The sequence below is a fragment of the Rutidosis leptorrhynchoides genome, chromosome 3 (assembly GCF_046630445.1).
Source record: "Rutidosis leptorrhynchoides isolate AG116_Rl617_1_P2 chromosome 3, CSIRO_AGI_Rlap_v1, whole genome shotgun sequence".
NCBI classification, from domain to species: domain Eukaryota; kingdom Viridiplantae; phylum Streptophyta; class Magnoliopsida; order Asterales; family Asteraceae; genus Rutidosis; species Rutidosis leptorrhynchoides.
Window position 1 is genome coordinate 451,723,435 of NC_092335.1, and position 23,056 is coordinate 451,746,490.

General features: G+C 30.5%; 1 protein-coding gene across 1 annotated transcript; it reads right to left on the minus strand.

Annotated features, from left to right (window-relative positions):
- Positions 1–911: 911 nt before the first annotated feature.
- Positions 912–21,351, minus strand: LOC139897975 (proline--tRNA ligase, chloroplastic/mitochondrial-like). The gene is made up of 14 exons (XM_071880693.1): positions 21,216–21,351; positions 19,416–19,482; positions 14,118–14,286; positions 4,365–4,864; positions 4,207–4,263; positions 3,986–4,096; positions 3,766–3,852; positions 3,552–3,665; positions 3,268–3,474; positions 2,854–2,991; positions 2,497–2,658; positions 2,211–2,410; positions 1,809–1,892; positions 912–1,090 (listed from the first exon to the last, which is right to left on the minus strand). The coding sequence occupies exons 4-14, from the start codon at positions 4,701–4,703 to the stop codon at positions 946–948; spliced, it is 1,644 nt and encodes a 547-aa protein (XP_071736794.1). The 5' UTR covers positions 4,704–4,864; positions 14,118–14,286; positions 19,416–19,482; positions 21,216–21,351; the 3' UTR covers positions 912–945.
- Positions 21,352–23,056: the final 1,705 nt, after the last annotated feature.

The following is a 23,056-nucleotide window of genomic DNA, read 5'->3' on the forward strand; positions in this document are numbered from 1 at the left end:
AATACAAGAAGGCAACATCACCCAAAAACGCACAATGTTAACTAATAAGATGTTGAGTAAACAATTACAAAACTACACTTTTCGGATTATGAAGCCACTTATGTCGATGGATCCGTTTGGTTTTACACTTTTTCTCAATCCACTCGAATGGCTTCTTGTATTTGTTTCTCAATGTAGCCCCTTGTAATTTGTTTCTCAATGATATCTTTTTTTTATTTTTTATTTTTTTGTGTGTTTAGCGTCTAGACTTGGCAGACACGTAATAAAATCTTTTGCTGTTAAAAATAAAATATAAAAAAAATAGTCATTTTGATACATATAAAAAAAAAAAAAAAAGGATAATTTGTGGAGTATTAATCTGCTCAAAAATTAAAAGTTACTTTATGTTAACACTTGCACATTTTTAAGGAAGTTGTCCTTTAAATATAAATTCATCACCAATAACAATTGTAAAAAACTAAATAATACAGATTTAAAGTATTAGAACGTTGCAAATCAAAAAGTTGGCCTTTGCCATAGCCAGCAGATTAATCTATCCGGAGATTGCTTTGACTACACACCACCACATCAATAATAGTCTCTTCCAGTATATCTGTCGTTTTCGTTCGTCCTATATTTTGAGTGTCGCCACCAATCATCCCGGCTGCATAAAGAAAGTATGCACTAATGAGCCCACCAATAACAATCAATCTTTAATCATTCATAAAACCCCATGGGTACACAATGTTCAATTCAAAACACATGATGGGAAATAATGTTGTGCAATGAATTATGAACATTCCATGCCAATGCGTAATTAAACGAAGTATTATTCTTTGTTGTTATTGAAGAATTAGAATAACAGATATCTTCTTTTAGCATGTCATGGTAATATTTTATGCAAAGATAATAACCAGGAATTAAGAGTAGAATGAACACCTGATAATAGTTGTTAAGAAGGGTGATTTAATAAGATTTAGCGAAAATTGCGACTTCGTCTGCTGGCCCATCAGTCATCAGGCACTTCTTTGGCCCCCCTTGAGGTTGATCAAAAGGAAAACATCTAAGAGTTGCCCCTGTTTCTTCTTTGACCTTCAATTCGTCTTCATCACTGTTAAATAAAGAGGTCAAAAGTTACATAGAGCCAGGAACAATGTACTATTAATATGTGACGAACTGAGCTGTAAATGAAGATAATGAACACTATTGTTGCACCATGTCACCTTGTACTGTACAACAAACTGGTCACTATTGTTGTCATTGACAGGTTGTCTATATTTTCTGGTGGAAGATTATAAATTTTGACAGTGGAGTTGCCTAGACTATTTGTAAACATAATTATCACAACAAAACACAAATACTAAAAATTGCAAGTAAAGAACAACATTTATATAAACTTGGTATACTGAAAGAGAGATTCAAAACGTATATCTGGAGTTTGGACCATGTATCGTGGCAATTTTCAGGGTTGTAGAATTCGTGATGTAGGGCTAATGCAACTCAACTAGCCTTGTTTCAGCTTAAAAGTCAGCCAACGATGGTCAACGGGTCAAAGTCAGGATTATTCAATCAAAGTTGGGATCAACATTTTATTCTTGGAAAATTGAATGATTTATGTTTACGTTTATGTTTCTAGACACTTATGTTTATGTTTAGACAATTATATTTATGTTTATGGTTCTATGTATAAATACACAAAAATTTTGAAAACTTTATTATATAAATGTAAAAAAGGTCTAATCTGATTAGTCCCCGAATTGGCCGATGAAAGTGGTCCCCGCCTAGGTATTTTACAACCTTGTCAATTTCACAATAAAAAGCTAACATACCTTCCGACCCATGGACCTCGAGCCCATTTCCCCTGCAATATTGCCTCTTTGAGTTCGTCATATGAGTTCACATCCACAATGTTACTGCACAGAAATCAAATACTCGTTACCATTATTACCCCTTAAAAAGGTGCATCTCTACGACTATTTCTTAGATATTATTACTCAACAAATAGAAGAAAAAAAAAGAATGCAAAACAGATCAGAATATTTGTCACAATCTTATCATTTGCACTGCAAATTTGGTTGCATGGGGAACGGTGCAAGATACAAAACCTAATTATATCAAGTAACAATGGTAGTAAAAAAACATTAGATTCTTCATCTCCTGTATACCTGCTTCGAAACAACATGAATTGGACAGTATACCTGTTTCCAAACAACATGAATTGAACTGTATACCTGTTTCGAAAAGACGTAGCCTTTTCCAATAAGGACAATTGGATCTCATCCAGCTTTTCTTTGACATATGGTACGAGAACCGACGGTTCCATCGAGATTCCAAAAACCTTCCCCGGTTTTCCAGGAATATCTCTTCTAGATATAACCACACTATTACTTGAAACATCACGTGGGCCGATTTCAATTCTTATAGGAACTCCCTGCAAGAGATATACATATAAATAAATTAAAACAAAAATTATAATTAAAAAAATAATAATAAAAACAAAAAGAAAATCATGCTCACCTTCATTTCCCAAAAATTGAATTTCCATCCTGGTGTTCTTTGATCGGAATCATCCAGCTTTACTTTGATCCCGGCACTATGAAGAACGTCTTTGATAGACAATGCAGCACCAAGAACTTCGTTCTTCTCATTAGCTTTCTTCCAAATTGGTACGATCACCACCTTGTTGAAATCATAAAAGAGACTTTTAACATGCTATAACTCATGTAACTGGTCATGAAACTAAATTCAAAAATAGACGTGCATACTATTTATAAAACTACACTAAAAGTTTACGTCAAAGTCCCTACCACAACTAAAGCATATTGTAAACTTGTACAAAATTATGGATAAAAGCTTCAGGTTGAAGAACAACACCTGCACAGATGCCAACCTCGGAGGAAGCATTAATCCAGTATCATCTCCATGGGTCATGATTATACCACCAACAAATCGAGTGCTTATAGCCCATGAGGTTTGCCATACATGTTGCCTTTGACCATTTTCATCAGCAAACTATATAAAAAAAGATTTATGCTTCAGGGTCAATGGTTGTTGAGTAGTAAAAAGGTTGAAAAATCGCAACTCGAAAGTACTAGGCAAGTTACTCGAGGAGTACTCAGATGTTGACCAAGTTTGACTTTGACCAATTTTGACCAATTTTGACGGATTTTCCAAGTTTACCCCCAAGTCAAATACAAAATTAGTTTCCTTTTACCTCCACCTGTACATATTACCTAAACTTGGCACCAAGTAAGACCTTATAGCATTAATTAGACTTGAAAAGGTAACCTGTGTATTAAAAGCACGAGAAAAGTTTTGTCCCAGATTGTGGCTAGTTCCAGCCTGCAAGGCCTTACGATCACCCATCATAGCTTCAATTGTATAAGTTCTATCGGCTCCAGCAAATGTCTCTACCCTTGATTTTCGACCTGGAATTACAGGTATTGCAGCTTCCTCATAAGAAAACTTTGTATAGACATTAATCATTTGCATCGCCTGCAGTTTTAACAACATATACATTTTAGATGATACAAAAGTTAGTGTACTATACACAAAAAACAGATAAAAAAAACCTCCTTTTCGGCTTCCTCTGGAGTAGCATGTGCAGTATGCCCTTCTTGCCAGAGAAATTCAAGAGTCCTAATAAAGGGTTTGGTGCGCATCTCCCATCTTGTCACATTTGCCCACTAGTATTAACAAATAAATAATAATAAATAAACAAGAAAATGAATAAGTCAATGAACCAGACAAAAAATTGACAAAAGATGACACATAAGTAAGAAAAACCTGGTTAATCATGAGAGGAAGATCACGATAACTATGAATCCACTGTGTAAACATGTGATTCACGATTGTTTCACTAGTAGGTCGAACCTGAAAGAGCCTCACAAGTTGCAATAATCAGAGCCCCTTCAACATCCATACATACATCTCTGGCTCAAATTCCAAAAAAAAAAAAAAAAAAAAAAAAAAATTATCAAATAAAACTGAGTAACGAAAATAATACCACAAGTTTTTCTTCAAGTTCTTTCCCTCCACCAACAGTCACAAGAGCTAATTCAGGACTAAAACCCTCAACATGACTAGCTTCCTTCTCTATAAACGAATATGGTATAAACTGCATCCATAAAACAATCAAACTCTCTTCATCAAACTATATAAATAACCAACAAACTTCCATTATTACAAAAAAAAAAAAAAAAAAAAAAAATGATTAAAAAAGCCTACCTGTGGAAAATACATGTTACTATGTCCAGTCTCCTTAAATTTAAGATTCAAATAATCCTGCCATACAAAAAAAATAAACTTATGTAATTTATACTATAACCTTCTAAAAACAAGTATTATGATAATACAGGTTAAATAACTAAACTAAAAGAATATACCTGAATAGCTTCCCAAATGGCATAACCGTAGGGTCGAATAACCATAGTACCACGAACAGGACCGTAATCAGCAAGTTCAGCCATCGAAATAACATCGAGATACCACGCATTGAAATCTTGAGAACGAGGTGTTATGCCTTGTTCCTGAATAGAAGATTGTTTTTGGTTTGATTCAGGTGGAGGAGCAACTTCTGTGACTGGACTACTATTGGCGAAAACTTTAGTCGTAGACGTAAGTTTTCGAACATGTAGGTGATTACTACGACGGAGAAGCAGGGATGAGCGGGCAGAAGAAGCGGAAAAAACGGATGTCAGTGAAGGAAGCCGCAAAGCCCCCATTAAGGATGAAGGGGTGTTTGGTTTGGGGATTTGAAATTTCGGGACTTACAGTATTGAACGATTTGAAATTCTATTTTGCGAGTGGTAGACAGATTTGGTTCAACGTATTTAGAACGGATTTGTCAATTAACGACTAAATGCGTTATTCATACAATTCACAACTGCAGCAGGAGAAGATAACAATAACCTCCATTAAATATTAAATAAATAAATGAATAAAAACAAAAAATAAATGCATTATTCATTTATTTATTGATAATTGATAATGTCACTATGTAATAACACTAAGGAATGCTACTTTTACCTTGTTCCTAGCTGTAGATTATACATAATCAGCAATTTGTAACCTACAGTTCAATTATAATCTAATGGAAACGAAATGAATTTATAATAAAATCCTTCACTTAAATTATCATAATTACATCATCAGTAAATAGGAGGTGGTTACAGAATCAAACATTTTATAAATATATAACATAGCTACTGTAATCAACCTCAATAAAAATACAACTTAGTTCAGAACTAAAGGATTTTTCATGTAATTATAACATCAAATTCATTATAATTGTAGTTGTAATACCACAGTATGATATGAATTTAAAATGATCACGTGACCTGCACGAGTTATCTTTAGTACCAGAAGCATGTGAGTAGCACGTGGGATGGAATAAGCTCAAGGAAGACGATGTTGACTTTTGTAACGGTTTGGTTGACTTGTGCAATTACGGTTAGTTTGTTAGAGTTTGTTGTGTTGGAGCTAGCTATTAGTAGAGTCTGTAATTCCGTTTCACATTAGTTAATCAATTTCTGTTGTAATTCATTCATCTTCCCCAATTTCTGTAAAACGACAATTAGTCAATAAAAGTCAATAGTTCAATTCCAATCTTTGTTCTTGATAATCAGAGATTATGTTGAACTATATATTCATTTTCGAATCATTTGTGTTCCTAATTGGATCATATCAATTGGTATCAGAGCGATTTCCTGTGGAATCGATCGAATTTGAAGAAATTCATAATAACGGTGACGTCTACAAGAAGTTCAGCCGTAGATGAATAAATGAAAGAAAGCATCACTGAGATTGTGAATTCATCCATGGCAGGATTGCAGAATACCATCACAGAGTTGACTAATGTAACATCCCGCGTTTTTCCGTCAAATTTATTTTTAACACCGTCTTTTTTTTTTTTAGATAATATCTTTTGTTATCTAAATTCGTGTCTTTCGTTAACTAACGTTCTTAATATTTCCGTTATTTGATTATAGCATCTCTCGGTTACTCTAGCGTTTTAAAATATTCGTTTGGTTAATTCACTCACCCGTTTTTAAACTCGAGGGACTAAACTTGCCAAGAGATCAAACTAGTTGACTAGGTCAACTAGTCAATCCCACCACCACCACTCATTCAATCACCCTTCTCTTTCTCTCTTTCTTTTCTTCCATTTTTGCTCTCAACTTCCAAATTCATTAAATCATCATCCAAATTCGATCTAGGGAGCTTACAACAAAACAAATTATATATTTGGAATCCTCTCTTCATCCTCTACAATTTGATACCAATTTCATCTCGTTTGGGTAACATTTCTAAAACTCTAGATTTCTCTAATTCGTGTTTTTGACTTGAAATGGTGTTAGTTAGTGTCTATGGCTCGTGTCTAGCATGAATATATGATTTATTTGCTCGATCTTGTTGTTTTGCATAAACTAGCATGAACTTGAAATGGGTTTGTTTAATCTTGAGTTTTGGTTGATTAAATGTTGTTTAAATGTTAAAGTTAATGTATTAAATGTGTTACTAGCATCATTAGTTTCATTTTGATGTGTAGGTTGATTTAGAAAAGCTTTATTTACAAAATTGATGAATTCATGATTTTGGTTAGGGTTTGATGAACTTTAAAATGAATTTTTGATGCATTGAATGCTATGAAATGTTGTTAGTAAGTGTTTAGTTGTATTGTATGTTTCATTACCTTCAAAACGGCGTATCGTATGTTTAAATTGGATTCCCGAGTCAAGAAATGCGTTTTATGAACTTGAAACTTTGATTATGAACATTTAACGATCATTTATTGAGGTTTTCATTGTTGTTAATGATGGATTTGATTTATGAAATATGTTTAGTTGTATTCCTTGTCAAAATACCTTTTCAACGATATAAGATACGTGTTTTGAATGTTTACGGTTCATAAGTTATGATTGTTTGAAGTTGAATTCGTGCTTGAGTGTTCAAAAGCTGCCAGACTTGCTGAACAGCTATACTGAGCGCCGCTCAGGGTCCTGGAGCGCCACTCCGGGCCCCTGATGTCCAAAAATACACATTTTCAATTAATTCTAACTATGCTACGCACCCCCGATCAACATGAAACTTGGCCAACATGCTTGTACATGATTAAAAACCCCAGAAAAATAGTTCGGGACCCGACCCGACCCGACCCCGTTGACTTTTTCGTTGACTTTGACCAAGTTTGACTTTTAGTCAAACTTAACCAAGCACTTTTGCAATCGTTCTAACGTGCTTTTATACTTGATTTTTGCATGAAACTTGACAACGTGATTCACATGCTATATATTCGAGTCGTAACGAGCCATAAGACTAATTGAACACATTTCGCCCGATCATGTGTCGTAACCGGTTAATTGATACAAGTTACTTGTTTAGGTCAAGACTAAACAACTTTCATGCACACATTTACTTTGTGAAGTACATTTATACTCGTGCACTCGAGGTGAGATCATAGTCCCACCTTTTCAATAACTTTTATACTTTTAAATCGTGGGCTGAGAAACATATACTTTGTATACATTTTATACGGATGATACTTTATACTTTGAACACAAGTACGAAAACAAACATTCCACGTGCGAGTTAGAACAAAAAGCCTCAATTCAATTATCATTAGTTACACTTGCAGGGTGTAAATGTGAACTTATATTATGTGATCACATGGGCTTGACGAGCCTCATTCGGACGGTTCGCTACCGTTAGCGGATGAAATATATTTTCGAGTATAGTGTATGTTCTAACACTACGTAACAGGGTACAAAACAGTTAAGTTTGATAATTGGGTGCTCGCGATACAAACAACAACTTTTGGAATGCAAACGATTTGGATAATCAACTATACAAAATCTTGTGGTTCAAAAACAACGTTTACAAACACCTATGATTTCACCAAAGTTTTTCGTTGACAGTTTTCTATATGTTTCTCAGGTTCATACTTGACTACTTGATACATGCTTCGGCACACTTTGATTACTTGCTTGGAGTCAAGCATACATGCATACGCTAGCGATAGCACTTTTGGATTTAACTTAAGCATACATACTTACCTATTTATAGCAAACCGTGATTTTAAACTAATTATGTCGCAAGTTATTTCATTTATACTTTATAACTTTTGTAAACTTAACTTGTTGTCGAACCGTTTAGTAAACTAAACTTTGTAAGTCTTGTACGTTTCAAATGAACACAACATAATTTTGGTCAAAAGCGTCTCATATAGGGACTATGACCACGTAATGGGACCTAAGTTAACGGCGCCGTCAATGACGATTTTGTCGGGTCACTACAACTAATCAACTCAAGAGCGTTCTAGTGCAGCAAAATTACCTGACAACTGAGATGCAGAAAATGAAGACTGGTGAAGGTGGTAGTAATCTGCACAGAAGAGGTGGAATGTAGTTGACAAGAATAACCAAATTAGACTTCCCTAAATTTGAAGGAGAATATGTCAAGGGTTGGATCTATCGCTGTAATCAATTCTTTTTTGTGGATGGAGTAGAAGAAGAGAACAAAGTCAAAATTGCTTCCATTCATCTCTATCATAAAGCATTAAATTGGCATCAACAATACATCAAGATCTATGGTGAACATGTGGATTGGAACACATATGCTGAAGCAATCCAGAAGAGGTTTGGATCAAGTGTGGAAGATCCAATGTCAGAGCTTAAGAATCTAAGACAAACAACAATTGTGCAAGCATATCAGGATGAGTTTGAAGTGCTTTTAAACAAGGTAGAGATTAGTGAAAAACAAGCTATTAGCCTATTCTTGGGAGGGTTGCAGAAGGAGATAGAGTTGCTTGTGAGAATGTTTAAGCCAAAATCATTAAAAGATACATATTGTCTAGCCAAATTGCAAGAAGATACTATTGCAGCTGCTAAAAAGAGGTATACACCTCAAGTATCTACCACTAGGACCAATCAAACCTATCAAGCAAGAAGTGTAACCCCTGTTTAAATAAATAGAGATACATACATAAATAAAAAGAATAAAGTAGATACATACATGATAAAAAGTAATAAAATTGGGACGCCATGAAAATGGTAGAAGCAAATTTTCATGGGTTTTAAATCAAGCCTGGAGTTCAATTTAGCCTCTAAACGGTAGTCAAGTCGCCAATAAATCGATGCTTGATGTTGCCTCTTATAATAGGCCGTATATATATATATATATATATATATATATATGTATTTTTTTTAGTATTATGATATATATATATATATATATATATATATATATATATATATATATATATATATATATATATATATATATATATATATATATTAATAATAATGATAAGTCATAATACTAAAAAAAAAAAAAATGTGTGTGTATATATATATATATATATATATATATATATATACACACACACACACATATATGGAAACGTACCTTAGACTGCTGTGCGGAGTTCAACACACACACACACACACATACGTACGTACCTAAACAATACATAAAACATATATACATGAAACATACATGCGTACATATATACATACCCACATATACGAATACCAACATACACACTAACAAACCTACATCCATAAACATACAAAACATAGAAACAAACATAAGCATACTTACATACGCATACATACATACATACATACATACATACATACATACATACATACATACAAAAAGATACAAACATCCATAAACATACACAAAGCAAACATATATGCACACATATAAAACAATCATAAACATACATACCAAAAAACAACCGTACCTAAACATGCATGCATCCATACCCTAAATCCTAAACATGCGTACATAAATACACGTACCTCCATACAAACGCAAACATACCTGCATACACATACATACCCAATTACCAAGACGGGGTCCTGGTTAAATGCAAAGCACGAAATACACAATACATGAAGATACATGTGTACACAAACATTCATACGAACATCACTTTAGAGGAAGACACATTCACCCATACACAATACATGTTAGATATTTACGTGTACTCTTATTCTAGGCTATTGTATGTGTTCCTGTATATAGATGTAATGGTATATGATCATAATAATCATTTGTTTGATCTAAATTCTCGAATTAGAAAAGATTTCATTAATCGTAGGTGGCTGGGGATATATGGTGGCTCAACTACTTTCTCGCGCAGTCTTTCTTTTTGGCATGTGGAGTGCACATGCACAAACAATGCAATAATAATCTGAATCAATACTGCATTGACTGTCAAACGGCTGCATGCCAACACTGCATGTCTGAAGGCACTCATTCTGATCACAGGGCAATAACTATCTACAGGCATGTCCGAAAAGACGTAGTTGCCCTCGATCAGATGACCAGACATATTGATACCTTAAGAATACAGGTAGTTTCAGTTTCTTATAAATTAAACACCTTTTTCTATGCTTTAGCAGTAATTCCATATTCCATATTTAGACAAAAGCTTCAGTCAACAGAATAATGTAACAAACAGTAATATCACTTAAACCTAAGCAGGTGTTGTAAACAGCGGCCAAGACGGCCTACTAGTCGGTTTGATGACTAGCATGTTCCGTTTAGCCCAAAAATGTCTAATTGGTCGGTCAACGCTAAAAAGTCAAGTCAAAGTTGGTCTGTGTCTTTCCGAGTTTCCGGGTCGGGTCGGAGTCAGTCAAAGTCAAGGTTGGTCAAAATTTGTTATTTTTTGTACTCGGATTTTGTGCCTTATACATATGTTTGAAATATATACATTTGAAATATTTATGTCTGATATATTTATGCATAATATATGTATGTTAAATATATAAATTACTAAAAGTCAACGTCCGACTAGTCCCTACTCGGCCGACTAGTCATTTCAAAGTCCAGGCTGGCTCGTCTTCATCTCGCAACTTTTCCAACCTTGAACCTAAGATAGAACCCTAGATGACAGATTTTTATCCCTTATACATGTTATAAGGCGCTAACGAAATGTAAAGTTATAATGTTCATAAATATATACTTTGTGTAGTGATATTAGTCTTGTTTTTTTTTTTTTTTTTTTTTAATTGCAGCCATATATGTCTAACGGAAGGTTAACGTTGGCCCTTCATCCCTACCCCACACCAGATCAGCCCAAATCGAACCAAATATCTGTTGACGTACCTGCACCAGGAAACTCATATCACCTAAGCACTACCATTACTGCTCTATTGCTTGCAAGGTACTTATTCTTTAAAAAAGGACAACTACTACTAATGTTACACTCAAAATTATCATAACTTATCGCTCTATATAATTACTCATCTTCAGGTTCTTTCTTTTTTACACCAATTTAATGTAGCTAATCAATTTTCCAAAGAACAGTTTCAGATGGATAATGGAAAAAAGAAAACCAACAAACCAACAGTTAAACCTACTCCACCTGACAATGGTGCATATGGTAATGGTGAAAATGGTACTGGCAAGAATTATAAGAGGCCACGTGGGCCAAGTAGACGCAAGGGGGTCCCAGTGAGGTCTCCATTATTCTAAAGCTTGAGTCGGATAAAATAGTTTCTCCTTTAATTAGAATGGCTATGGCTATAGGGACCATTTGGATTCACATTTATTTTTGTAAGCTATGAACTTTTGTATGCATCTGCCCAACAATTTGGGACATGTTCTTAGATGGATTAGATTTTTGTTGGAAGTTTTAAAACATTTTGTAAGATGGTTGCGGAGACCATTTTTAAGTCAGATTTGCTTTTGAATATTTCAGTTCCAGATTCGATTCGGTCAGAATAAATTATAGATATGTCAGGTTGTAAATCAAGAACCAGGATGAACAACACTGAATAACCTAAATATAGGATGAATAATTGCATACCGATATATATACCAATACGATTACAATCATATATCTAGACATATCAGGATACTTGAAATTAAACCTATACCACTATTGATGTGCTAGGAAACAAAAGAGTATAGCAAACTGAGCTCTATTATTATTATTATATTTAAATATAATCATACTATTTTATAAAGTTTTTGACTAAATTTTACAACAAAAAAAAAATTATATATACTTAAAATGATATTTTATTGATTTTTCTTTAAAATCCACATTATGTAAGTTTGAAAAAACAAATTATTATTAATAAAAATTCAAGATTTTGGAACCAAGCCTGAACCCTCCTGAATTTTATTTTAGTCGAGCTCAAGCATGCTTTGAGTTGAGCTAACGAGTTGAACACGAGTTGATCCTAAATGATCATTGTAAGGACCCGTCCTAATCCATCCGGACGAAGTCCATATCGATTATAAACGATTCACAACAGTTGTTTACATTGCGAGGTACTTGACCTCTATATGATACATTTTACAAACATTGCATTCGTTTTTGAAAAGACAATCTTTCATTATATCGAAGGTTGACGTCATGCATACCATTTTATAATATATCTAACTATAATTAACTTAATAATAATCTTGATAAACTTGACGACTCGAATGCAACGTCTTTTGAATTATGTCATGAATGACTACAAGTAATATCTTTAAAATGAGCAAATGCACAGCGGAAGATTTCTTTCGTACCTGAGAATAAACATGCTTTCAAGTGTCAACCAAAAGGTTGGTGAGTTCATTAGTTTAACATAAATAATCATTTCCATCATTTTAATAGACCACAAGATTTCCATTTCTCATAAATAAGCGTCCCATACATAGAGACAAAATATCATTCATATGGATTGAACACCTGGTAACCGACATTCACAATATGTAAATAAGAATATCCCCCATCATTCCGGGATCCTCCTTCGGACATGATATAAATTTCGAAGTACTAAAGCATCCGGTACTTTGGATGGGGCTTGTTGAGCCAGATAGATCTATCTTTAGAGTTCGCGTCAATTAGGGTGTCTGTTCCCTAATTCTTAGATTACCAGACTTAATAATAAGGGGCATATTCGGTTTACTAATCCAGCCATAGAATGTAGTTTCATTTACTCGTGTCTATTTCGTAAAACAGTTATAAAAGCAGCGCATGTATTCTCAGTCCCAAAAATATATATTGCAAAAGCATTTAAAAAGGGATTAATGAAACTCACCTAATGTATTTTGTAGTAAAAATACATATGACGACATTGAACAAGAATAGGGTTGGCCTCGGATTCACGAACCTATATCATTTGTTTATTTATATTAAAACATATAATCGTAACTGAATAAATTTATTTATTGTATCTTTAATTTATATATATTATGTATGTTTAATTTGTGTATATATTCATAATACTTAATATTTACATAGTTTATTAATATCTATTTTTATATACATACATGTCTAATGTTATATTTAAAAATTGATAGTTTGTTATTTGTAAGTATTTATATAATTGATATTAGTAGGTTTGATAAATATAGTTAAGTTTGTGTTAAATATATATTTATACAAATAGTTTTCGCTTGAGAATTTAATAATTATGATAATATTAATATTAGTACTAATAATATTGATATTATATAATAACAATAATGATAGTGATGATAATAATGTTAATAAAAATAACGATATTAATAATGATAGTAATACTAAGCTTTATAACAATAGAAACAATATTTATGATGATTGTAGTAATTCTTTTAAATCATAAATCAATTAAAATATTAATCATTTTCATAATAACACTTATACTCGGTTTTTATATTCATAAGTTTAACAATATTATTAAAACTTTTATAATCATGGTCATAGTAATCATAATTTTCGTATTTAGTTTCTAAACTAATGTTTGTAGTTTCTTGTAACTTTATTTCATAGTCAACTCATGACTTTTACATGAATTCTTATAATCATTTCCTATAATCTCTATTATGTCATCTTTTATCCTACACTTACGTTATCAACATGTTAAATATCCTTTTAGTTATAATGATGCTAGCAATACTAATAAAATTATAATAATACTAATAATAATCATTTTAGTATTGATAATACTAGTAAAAAAAATATATGATAATATCCTAAGTTATGTTAATAATAATAATAATTAATAATACAAACCTTTAGTAACCCTTTTAATATTTGTATCAAAGATATTCATAACAATAATTACTATAATACTAATAATAATAATAATAATCATAGTGATAACAATATTAATAAAAATAATAATAATGATATTAAATTATACCTTAATAGCACTAAAAAGAAGTGGACTGTCCAAGACGGGACTCGAACCCGCAACCTCCCGCTACCCCGACACACACCTAGACCATCACGCTGCTGCTATTTTCTGATTTAAATGATACCTTTAATATATTTAACCTGATTGTTTTCCTGTTTCCCTTTTCATCTTCTACCTCTTATTCAGACAACCAGAGATCGAATTTTTTTTTTTTTACAACACAAAAATATTAAGCTTTAAAACATAATCATAAACTCCTTTTAATTGATACCTCGATCGATTTTTAAAAGAAAATGAAAAAAAAACCGACTGCTGTGCAGTCGTGAATACAAAAAAATAAATAAATTGATTTTTGAATTCCGAATTGTTTCAGACAGAGATTATAAAACGAAATAGGTTGCAATTCACCTTTTGAAGCTAATGGAATCATTGATTCAACTTAATTCATCACAGGAATTTCCAATTCGATTGATGAACCCCGGTTTGACTTTTAAGAACAAAAACTTTGACTCGACAATTGATACTCGATACGAGGAATTAAGACTTGAGATTTTTGAGATACATTAATTGAAGGATTTATAAGAGAACTGCATTAAAGGATTTTCAAAAGTTAAATATAAAGTAACCGAACAGGGGAAAAGAAGAAAGAAAAGAAGAAAGAAAAAATAAATCTGTTTTCTTCTAACTCTTACAGCTATCACAATATACCTATAGGGGTTCAACTGATTGATACAGAAGTCAACAAAAAATTGATAAAAAAAGTGTGTAGGGTTCGATGCATTCACGGGTCAGAAAAAACAGAAGGAGATAGCGATTAACAGATATATACGCGTTTTGTTTATTTATTTTTTTACATATAATATATATAATAATAATAATACTATTAATAATAATAATATTAATTAATAATAATAATAGTATAGATTTCTTAATATATCAGTATCTGTTTTTTTTTATATATAAATATCTGTAACTGGATTCTATATATAAGAATTTATATATACCTGATTATTTATAGTTTGTATTAATAAATAAATAAGTATATATTAATACTATTAATAATTATATAGGTAATAATAATAAAATTAATAATAAAGATAACTATAATAAAGACAATGATTTTTAATGATAATTGTAATAATAATCTCTACAATATTAATAATACAACTAAACATATCAGGTTATATATATGTTATATATATATATATATATATATATATATATATATATATATATATATATATATATTATATTAGAAGTAATATCATTACGAATATTAATAAGAATATTAATAACAATAATGATAAAGGGAGTAATGAAAATAGTATTAATATATTAATTATATGCAAACATGTAATTTAATATAATACCATTTATAAATTATGTAATGTTATATTATGTGATGCCATCTACAGAATAGTTAATATTTTTATATTTTATGTATTTTATTTAATAGAAATCCCATATAGATTCATAATAACATATTTATATTTATTTATATATATATTTCTTTTAACAGTAACTTAAATATCCTAATTATTACATTTCAATTAATTAAAGTATCCATTGTTAAATCATAATATTATATATTCTTATATTTATATTTATATAATATATATATACATATTTATTTACAAATAATTGTTCGTGAATCGTCGGAGATGGTTAAAGTCAAATGCATTCATGGAATTAGTTCAAACATTATGAAACTCAATTTAATAGACTTTACTTATTGTGTCGAAATCATATAAAATTAAGTTTAGATTTGGTCGGAAATTCCCGGGTCATCACAATCATGTCGTGCTCGAACCCGATTGAGCTCACGCGATTACAGCCCTACTGGTATCAGGGTCAACAGTAAAGTCGTTTAAGGCTTTACCCGACTAGTTGATTTAAAACAAACTTTAATCATTTCTTAATTTTTTTCGTAATAACTATAGGTTTTGTCTATTTTTTATTTGTACGACTCGCGAGTCACCTCATTTTTAGATTTATTATTCAAAACTAGTAAGAGTAGACTTATGACAAATTGAAGACCAACAACAAAAAGTGTACCCAATCTTGCGTATGCAATAGTTTCTAAATTATATGATATCCCGATATTCATTTTCACAATATAAAATAATAATAATATATACCAGTATATCTTAGGTGGTGTGGGGCTGCAAACGAGTCGAGCTTGACCTCGGCTAAAGTCTATTAAGTTAGACAAAGCTTAATAACTCAACAAGCCTTAAAGCTTTAGACTCGAACTCGGCTCAAGAAGGGCTCATTTTGGTTAGCATAATATTTTGTTGAAGAGCTGAAATATGTCAAATGAAATTGAATATAAAAGAATAGGAACTTGCAATAATTTGTATACTTGAACTTAGATGTGTCATGCATCCGTGATTCCAGTTAATAGAAAATGAATTAACCGAGTTAGTAATATTAATCATAAATAATGTAAAAGTAGAGGTTTAAAGTGAATATGAATGAAACAATTTATTAGTATTTGATAAGCATAAATATATTACATCTGATTAGATAAAAATTTATGATTGTTACATAACATCTTTGATTATATTTATGTATTAATGATTTTGAATATTACATTACAATTATAATAATAAGAATTAAATGTAATCTAGTATATCAAATTTCAATAACAATTAATATAATAATATATTAACGTTAGCACTTTAAATATGATACAATAACACTTTAAATATAATACAATAAGGTAAAGGTGATATAATTATACATTATATTGTATAATAGTAAATAGTAATTAATTACAGGACATTATATTATAATAGATCTAATAAGATACAATGCGTAATATTTATTATAAATAAAATTATAAAAAAGTAAGTTATAGCTAACTTAAAAGAAAATAATAATTAATAAATATAATAATAACATATTACTTAATAAATATCAATATCACTATTAAAAATATAATAGAAAGCAATAATTAAAGAAATTTTTTATCGAAATTATGTATTCCAATGGAAACATTTCATACGAAATATTTGGAGTCTGTAAATCATGGAATTCGAAGGATTCGATATTCTTACATTTTGCCAAAAAGTAACATATCCTTAAAATAAATTCAAATTCCTACAAGTTTTGTGAACCAGACATAGCCTAAACATTCTATTATTTGTAACACTACTACAAATTATCATTTTCTTAATTCACAATTTGGATATCAAATAAATATTATAATTCTCAATATATTATGTTTGGCAATAATAGATATACATTTATGTATGTCACATATAGAGAAGACAAAAAACTTCATTCCGAAGAAGTAAACATAATAATATTCCTATGTGCAAGTCATTTCATAAGTTTTTTTAGCAAATATAAAGTTACATTACCATATACGCACATTCTTTACATTGAATGATAATAAAGGTATTAAGTATAATCTCTAAGGATCCTTACTTTTTAATATAAAATATGTTTTTTTTTCATATAAAATATGTTTTGAATATATTTTTTAGTCTTTATTACAGAATGTATAACTAGTCAAACAACTTTTTATACATTAATTGTGTTTAATTATGAGATTACACTTAAATATAAAAAAATCAAACAATTAAAAAGAGCCTAAATTTTATTCTTACTAAGGTATGAATACAAAAGGGGTGTACTAAGATTTCACCAATCTCTATTAGAGTGAATAAAAAAACAAGTTCAAATCATTTCTCCTCCTAACACTTACTTCATTTCAAGTGGTGTCAAGATGAATGCCAATGAGGTATGTGTTTCATCAAATGGTATTTGTTGTTTATTTAAAACAATCATAAATTTAGGTAATATGTACAAAACTCTAAACCTTTTTATCTACAACTAACATATTTGAAGTACATTTTGTATTATTGCAACAAAAATATTGTTTGTTAATTGTTGCACTTGTTACAAAACTCTTGATAAAATTTGCTACTTGAGCACCTTTTAGAATACACTTTTAATTTTAATATAGATAACAAGTGGTAATTTTAACTGAGAAACTTTAAATAACTCAATCAGAATCATATGGTTAACTTTTGTTGCATCAAATGGGTAACAAATGTTGCTCTTAACATGAAGCCCTTTAGATTATTATATGCTTGTCTAGCCGCTTTGAGGGTCTAGTTTTATATAGATATAACCATTGTTTATATAAGTCGGCCAACGCGTCGGTTTGGAGACTAACCTATCCCATTTCGCCTAAAAATGCCTAAAAAGTCGGATAAAGTCGGACTGAGTTGGTCAATGTTGGTCAAAAATTTAATATATTATAAAATTAGATTTGGTTCCCTATATTTATGTTTGATATATTTATCTGTAATATATGTGTGTATAAATATATGTTTTAACTTTATTAATTTTTAGAAATCAACGTTTGTCAACGTTATACTCGTCCCTGACTCGACCGACTATTCCCTCCAAGGTCCCGACCGACTCGTCCCCAACTCGTGACTTTTACAACATTGAATATAACTAGAAGGGACACCTTTAGCCCATTACTAAAAATTTAGGTCAATTGGTAAAACAAAATTTAGATTAAAAAAAAAAAATCAGTCAAATGGTCTGCAAAAACTCTTAAAACTACAATGGTTACCACCTACGTTACTTTGTTTTAGTTGATAAAGTTTGAAGATAGTATTTGGTGGTTTATGTAGTATTTCTACACCCTTCATGTGTTTTACATTGTGTTAACAACATTTGAAATCTTGTTCGGGACTTATTTTTAAGGTTAGTCGATATAAATTAAGTTAGAAAGTTCAACATATGTACACTTTGCTTTTTATTTTAGTGGGTTTCCAATGTTAACTTAGTAAAATAAATGTTTTCCTAATCATGAAATAGTAACTTATTTCATACACTAATGTTCATTTATTTGTGATCTGTTAATTCTGAACATAGTAAGTGATTTTGACGTTTTACTATACAATTTGGCAAATCTAGTGTCAATTCATGAAACATTTATTATAAGATAGCTACAGTATTTAGTCCTTATGTTCTAGAAACCGACATGTCTTAGTGTTGTGTCCTGAACAACAACGCTTACCTTTGTGTTGGCATCATAGTTTGCCTAACATGCCACGCTTACAAAGTTCTATAAGGTAACTTCTCAACTACTGATCTATTAATATTTTTTAGTATAATACAATTTAAGATACGTCGAGTGAGCAATTAAATAAATGATACTCTAAAATCTTATGATACATAGATTTTTATGTAACATGAGTGAGTGATAATGTGGTGTGGAGTGTGAAATTATAGATGCATAAAAACTTTAACAACTGAATACAGTTTGAGGTGACTTACGGTTGACCGTCAAGATTATGTATTTCATCACGTCAGGTAGTTTCCAATATGTGACTCTTCAAATGAACTGTAAAATTAGTAGATTAGATGTATTAAAATGCATGCAAACAATATACATATATAATTATGTACAAATAAAGACTCTACCAAAAAAAATGTAGTTGTATAGTAAGTGATAATTAAAAGGAAGATTAACAATAACAAGGAAACTAATCTACATTATTAACAAAGTGAAAATTTTCAACTACGGTAGATCATAATCATGGATATATCTGTTCCATTAGTTATTGCCATAATCCATAGGTTTATTTATGTTAAATTTTCAGCTAAAAGAGTTTTTGTTTTTTGTAGGATCCAGGGGCTATTAGGTGGATATTTCTGTTTCTGGCGAGGACGTTTTTTGAGATTTGCAAAAATCGTAACGGATGCCAAGGTAGACAAAATTATTATTGTGTAAATTGCGATGTGGCTGCGTGCAATCATTGCCGGTCGGAACATGCTGGTCACAGGCAAATGCAAATCTACAGACTTAGCAATCAAGATGCTGCCCCCCTCACTGAAATCAGCAAATATATCGATTGCACATGTATACAGGTATTTTTCTTTCTATACTTAAATATTAATCATGTATTCATTTAGCATCAAATAAACACAGTGTTTATATTTATATTTATATTTATATTTATATTTATATTTATATTTATATTTATATTTATATTTATATCTGGCTAGCCGTCGTCTTCCTAACAACGTAACAAACACTTTCAGACTAGTAAGGTTATAAAAATCGTTGATCGGGGATTAATCGGTAGGTTACTTGAAGGAATTAATCGGCCACATTTGAATAATAAATTTTGAATTGTATGTAAAAAATATATAGAAGAAAACTATAAACATAAACTTCAACATAATTATCTAGAAAGATAAACATAATCGTTAAATTGTTCAAATACTCCAAAAAAAAAATTAATTTAGAATGGTATTAAAGTTAAATGGTGAACCAACTTTGACTTTGACCAACTAAAACCAGCTTTGGGTATCCCTCAAATCATACTATTACCCAAGACCGGTTTTCAACGATTAATTAGATGGAATTTGGAATCTAATTCGAAAAGGGAATAAAATCGGATATTTATCGGGATTTTTACAACAAAAGGTATAACTTTAGTATTTTCCTCGACTTGTATGACGTAAACTAAACTAGTCAAAATAGCTTAACCCCTATCTAAAACTAGTCTGCAGATATAAACATATTTCATTTCCAATGCATGTTATATATTATTCATAAACGAGTATATCAATCAAATATTTCAACAGAGTATGTGCAATATATAGTTTGACTGCTGCCCTATTGAATTATAAATCAAAGGTGATAATACATACAGTCACCGGACAACTATTTACTACTGTAAAAATCTGCAAAGGTCATCATTTAACGCGAAAACCAGAATAACCTTAATAATGGAAAGAAATGATAACTAATTAACGGAAGTGACTAAAATCTCATCCAACAGAGAATATGTGTAATTCAGAGGAACTTATGCTAAAACTCAAAACAAGCCTAATCAAGTCAATGCCTAAGTAAGAATAGAATCAAATATTCAACTATATATACATATATACATATATACATATATGCATATATACATATACATATACAGAAACCTAATTATTAATATACTTTCAAGCAAACAAGATCTATTAGCTTTCTAAATGAGAGTTAATAAATAATCTAAGAGAGGAATATGCGAGTAATAAGATAATTATTATAATAATATATCCAAATAGATACATACATACCTTTGAACTGATTACAAGTTTTTGAACAAACGCGAATTCTGTGGTGGTTATGATCAATGGCCGATTGGCCGTTATGGGAACCGTCTACTCAATTCGAGTTCCTTGATAGTTTTTGAGTTGCGAATAACGAGTTAACTCACGAGTGTTATTATCGGGTCGGGCGTTGTTTGATAATAAGGGCAAGGTTAGCGGGTCGGGCGTTGGTTCGATAAAAAAGGGCAAGGTTATTATTATAGGGTCGGCGTTGCAAATGACCCATTGATTGATATTTGAAATTTATCTAAATCTAAATCTAAAACTATATAAAAATCGATCAGTTTTATAAGATTGAGAATTTACGACCTAATAAAATACCCCGATATTGTTACATTTGTGTTAATACATGTGAAAAACCAAAATGCAAATTAAATTAATAGTTTAAATTATAACATTAGTTTAACGAATTTATATCGCTATAGAGTTGATTTGTTGAGCAGTTTTCTAGTGTTACTTTTATTAGTTGATTAATTTATTAGCCTATTAGCTATTTTATGTTGCAAAATTGATTTATATTTTCGTTTTTTACTCGTTAATCGTGTTCAATAGTATCATAACGGATCAAGATTCTTATAAGATCTTATGGGATCAGCATATGATCGAGATCCTGCGCAAAATTTGTGATTTTCGTATGTATTCACAATCAATGTCGTTTTCGTTCATGAAGATTGAAATCGTAAAGTATCGTATGTTAATAACATTTATTCTAAATTCATCACTGTCTTATGATTTGTCATTTTTTTTGAATGAATATTGTTAATTACATTATTAATTGTTAAGCCATAAAAGTGTGTATAGTAGATTTTATAAGAGTCGGATCCGAATTTGGGGTTACTATTACAAAACACACATTGACACATCTATAGTTTCTATTAAAATCTTATAATGATAATGTAACTATTACACTAATTCTTTTGTTAAAAAAAATCAAAAACAAAATAAAAAAATCTAAGTATAGTGGGTGATGTCATTAATATAAATAATTTTGAATTAAAATTAAATCTTATTAATTAATTATTATTATTAAATCTTATTAATAATTATTTTAATTATTAAAATTAAATAATTTTGAATTGAGTACGAGAAAGTCTAAAAGCTAGGCAAAAGGAAACTAATTTTAAATTTATATTTTAATTTACACTTTTAAAAAATGACAACAAATATTATCTCTTATGATTGGATGTGGATTGTTTAATATGCATTTTAGGTGTTTGATGAAATGTTCAGCTGACGAGTTTCTTAGTCGGACTCTGTGGTTACACGGGTCATAAAACTAAATGACTTTAGCATTTACGTTCACTTAATACCTAAAACATATCTTTAAACTGTTTCGTTTAAACAAACTCGTGGTTCCACGGATCATTTCACTAGTATATATGGAATCGTCTGTTTATATAGTTATTTTATACAGTATATGGGTAGTGACTAGTGACCACTTTTGCATAAATTCATTTGTACAATAGAATTTGTTAATGCATATTATTTATTGAAAGTTAAGATATTACTGCCCTAAATAGATGTATGGCACTTTTAAATTAACAAATTATATTGATTTACTTGTGTCTTTTATAAAATGTTACTGACTCGTATTCTTTTGGTATATGTATATTTGTTTTATTAATTTAAAAATATACAGCCATACGTTTCGAATGAGAAATGGGTATTAGCACTGCATCCCCTTCCTCATGCTGGATCTGGAAAGGAGACACCAAACAGCTCTTGTTTCACTTGTTATCGATCCCTAAAGAGACCAATTTACTACGACTATTGTTCCATTGCTTGCAAGGTAACTAACTAACTTACTT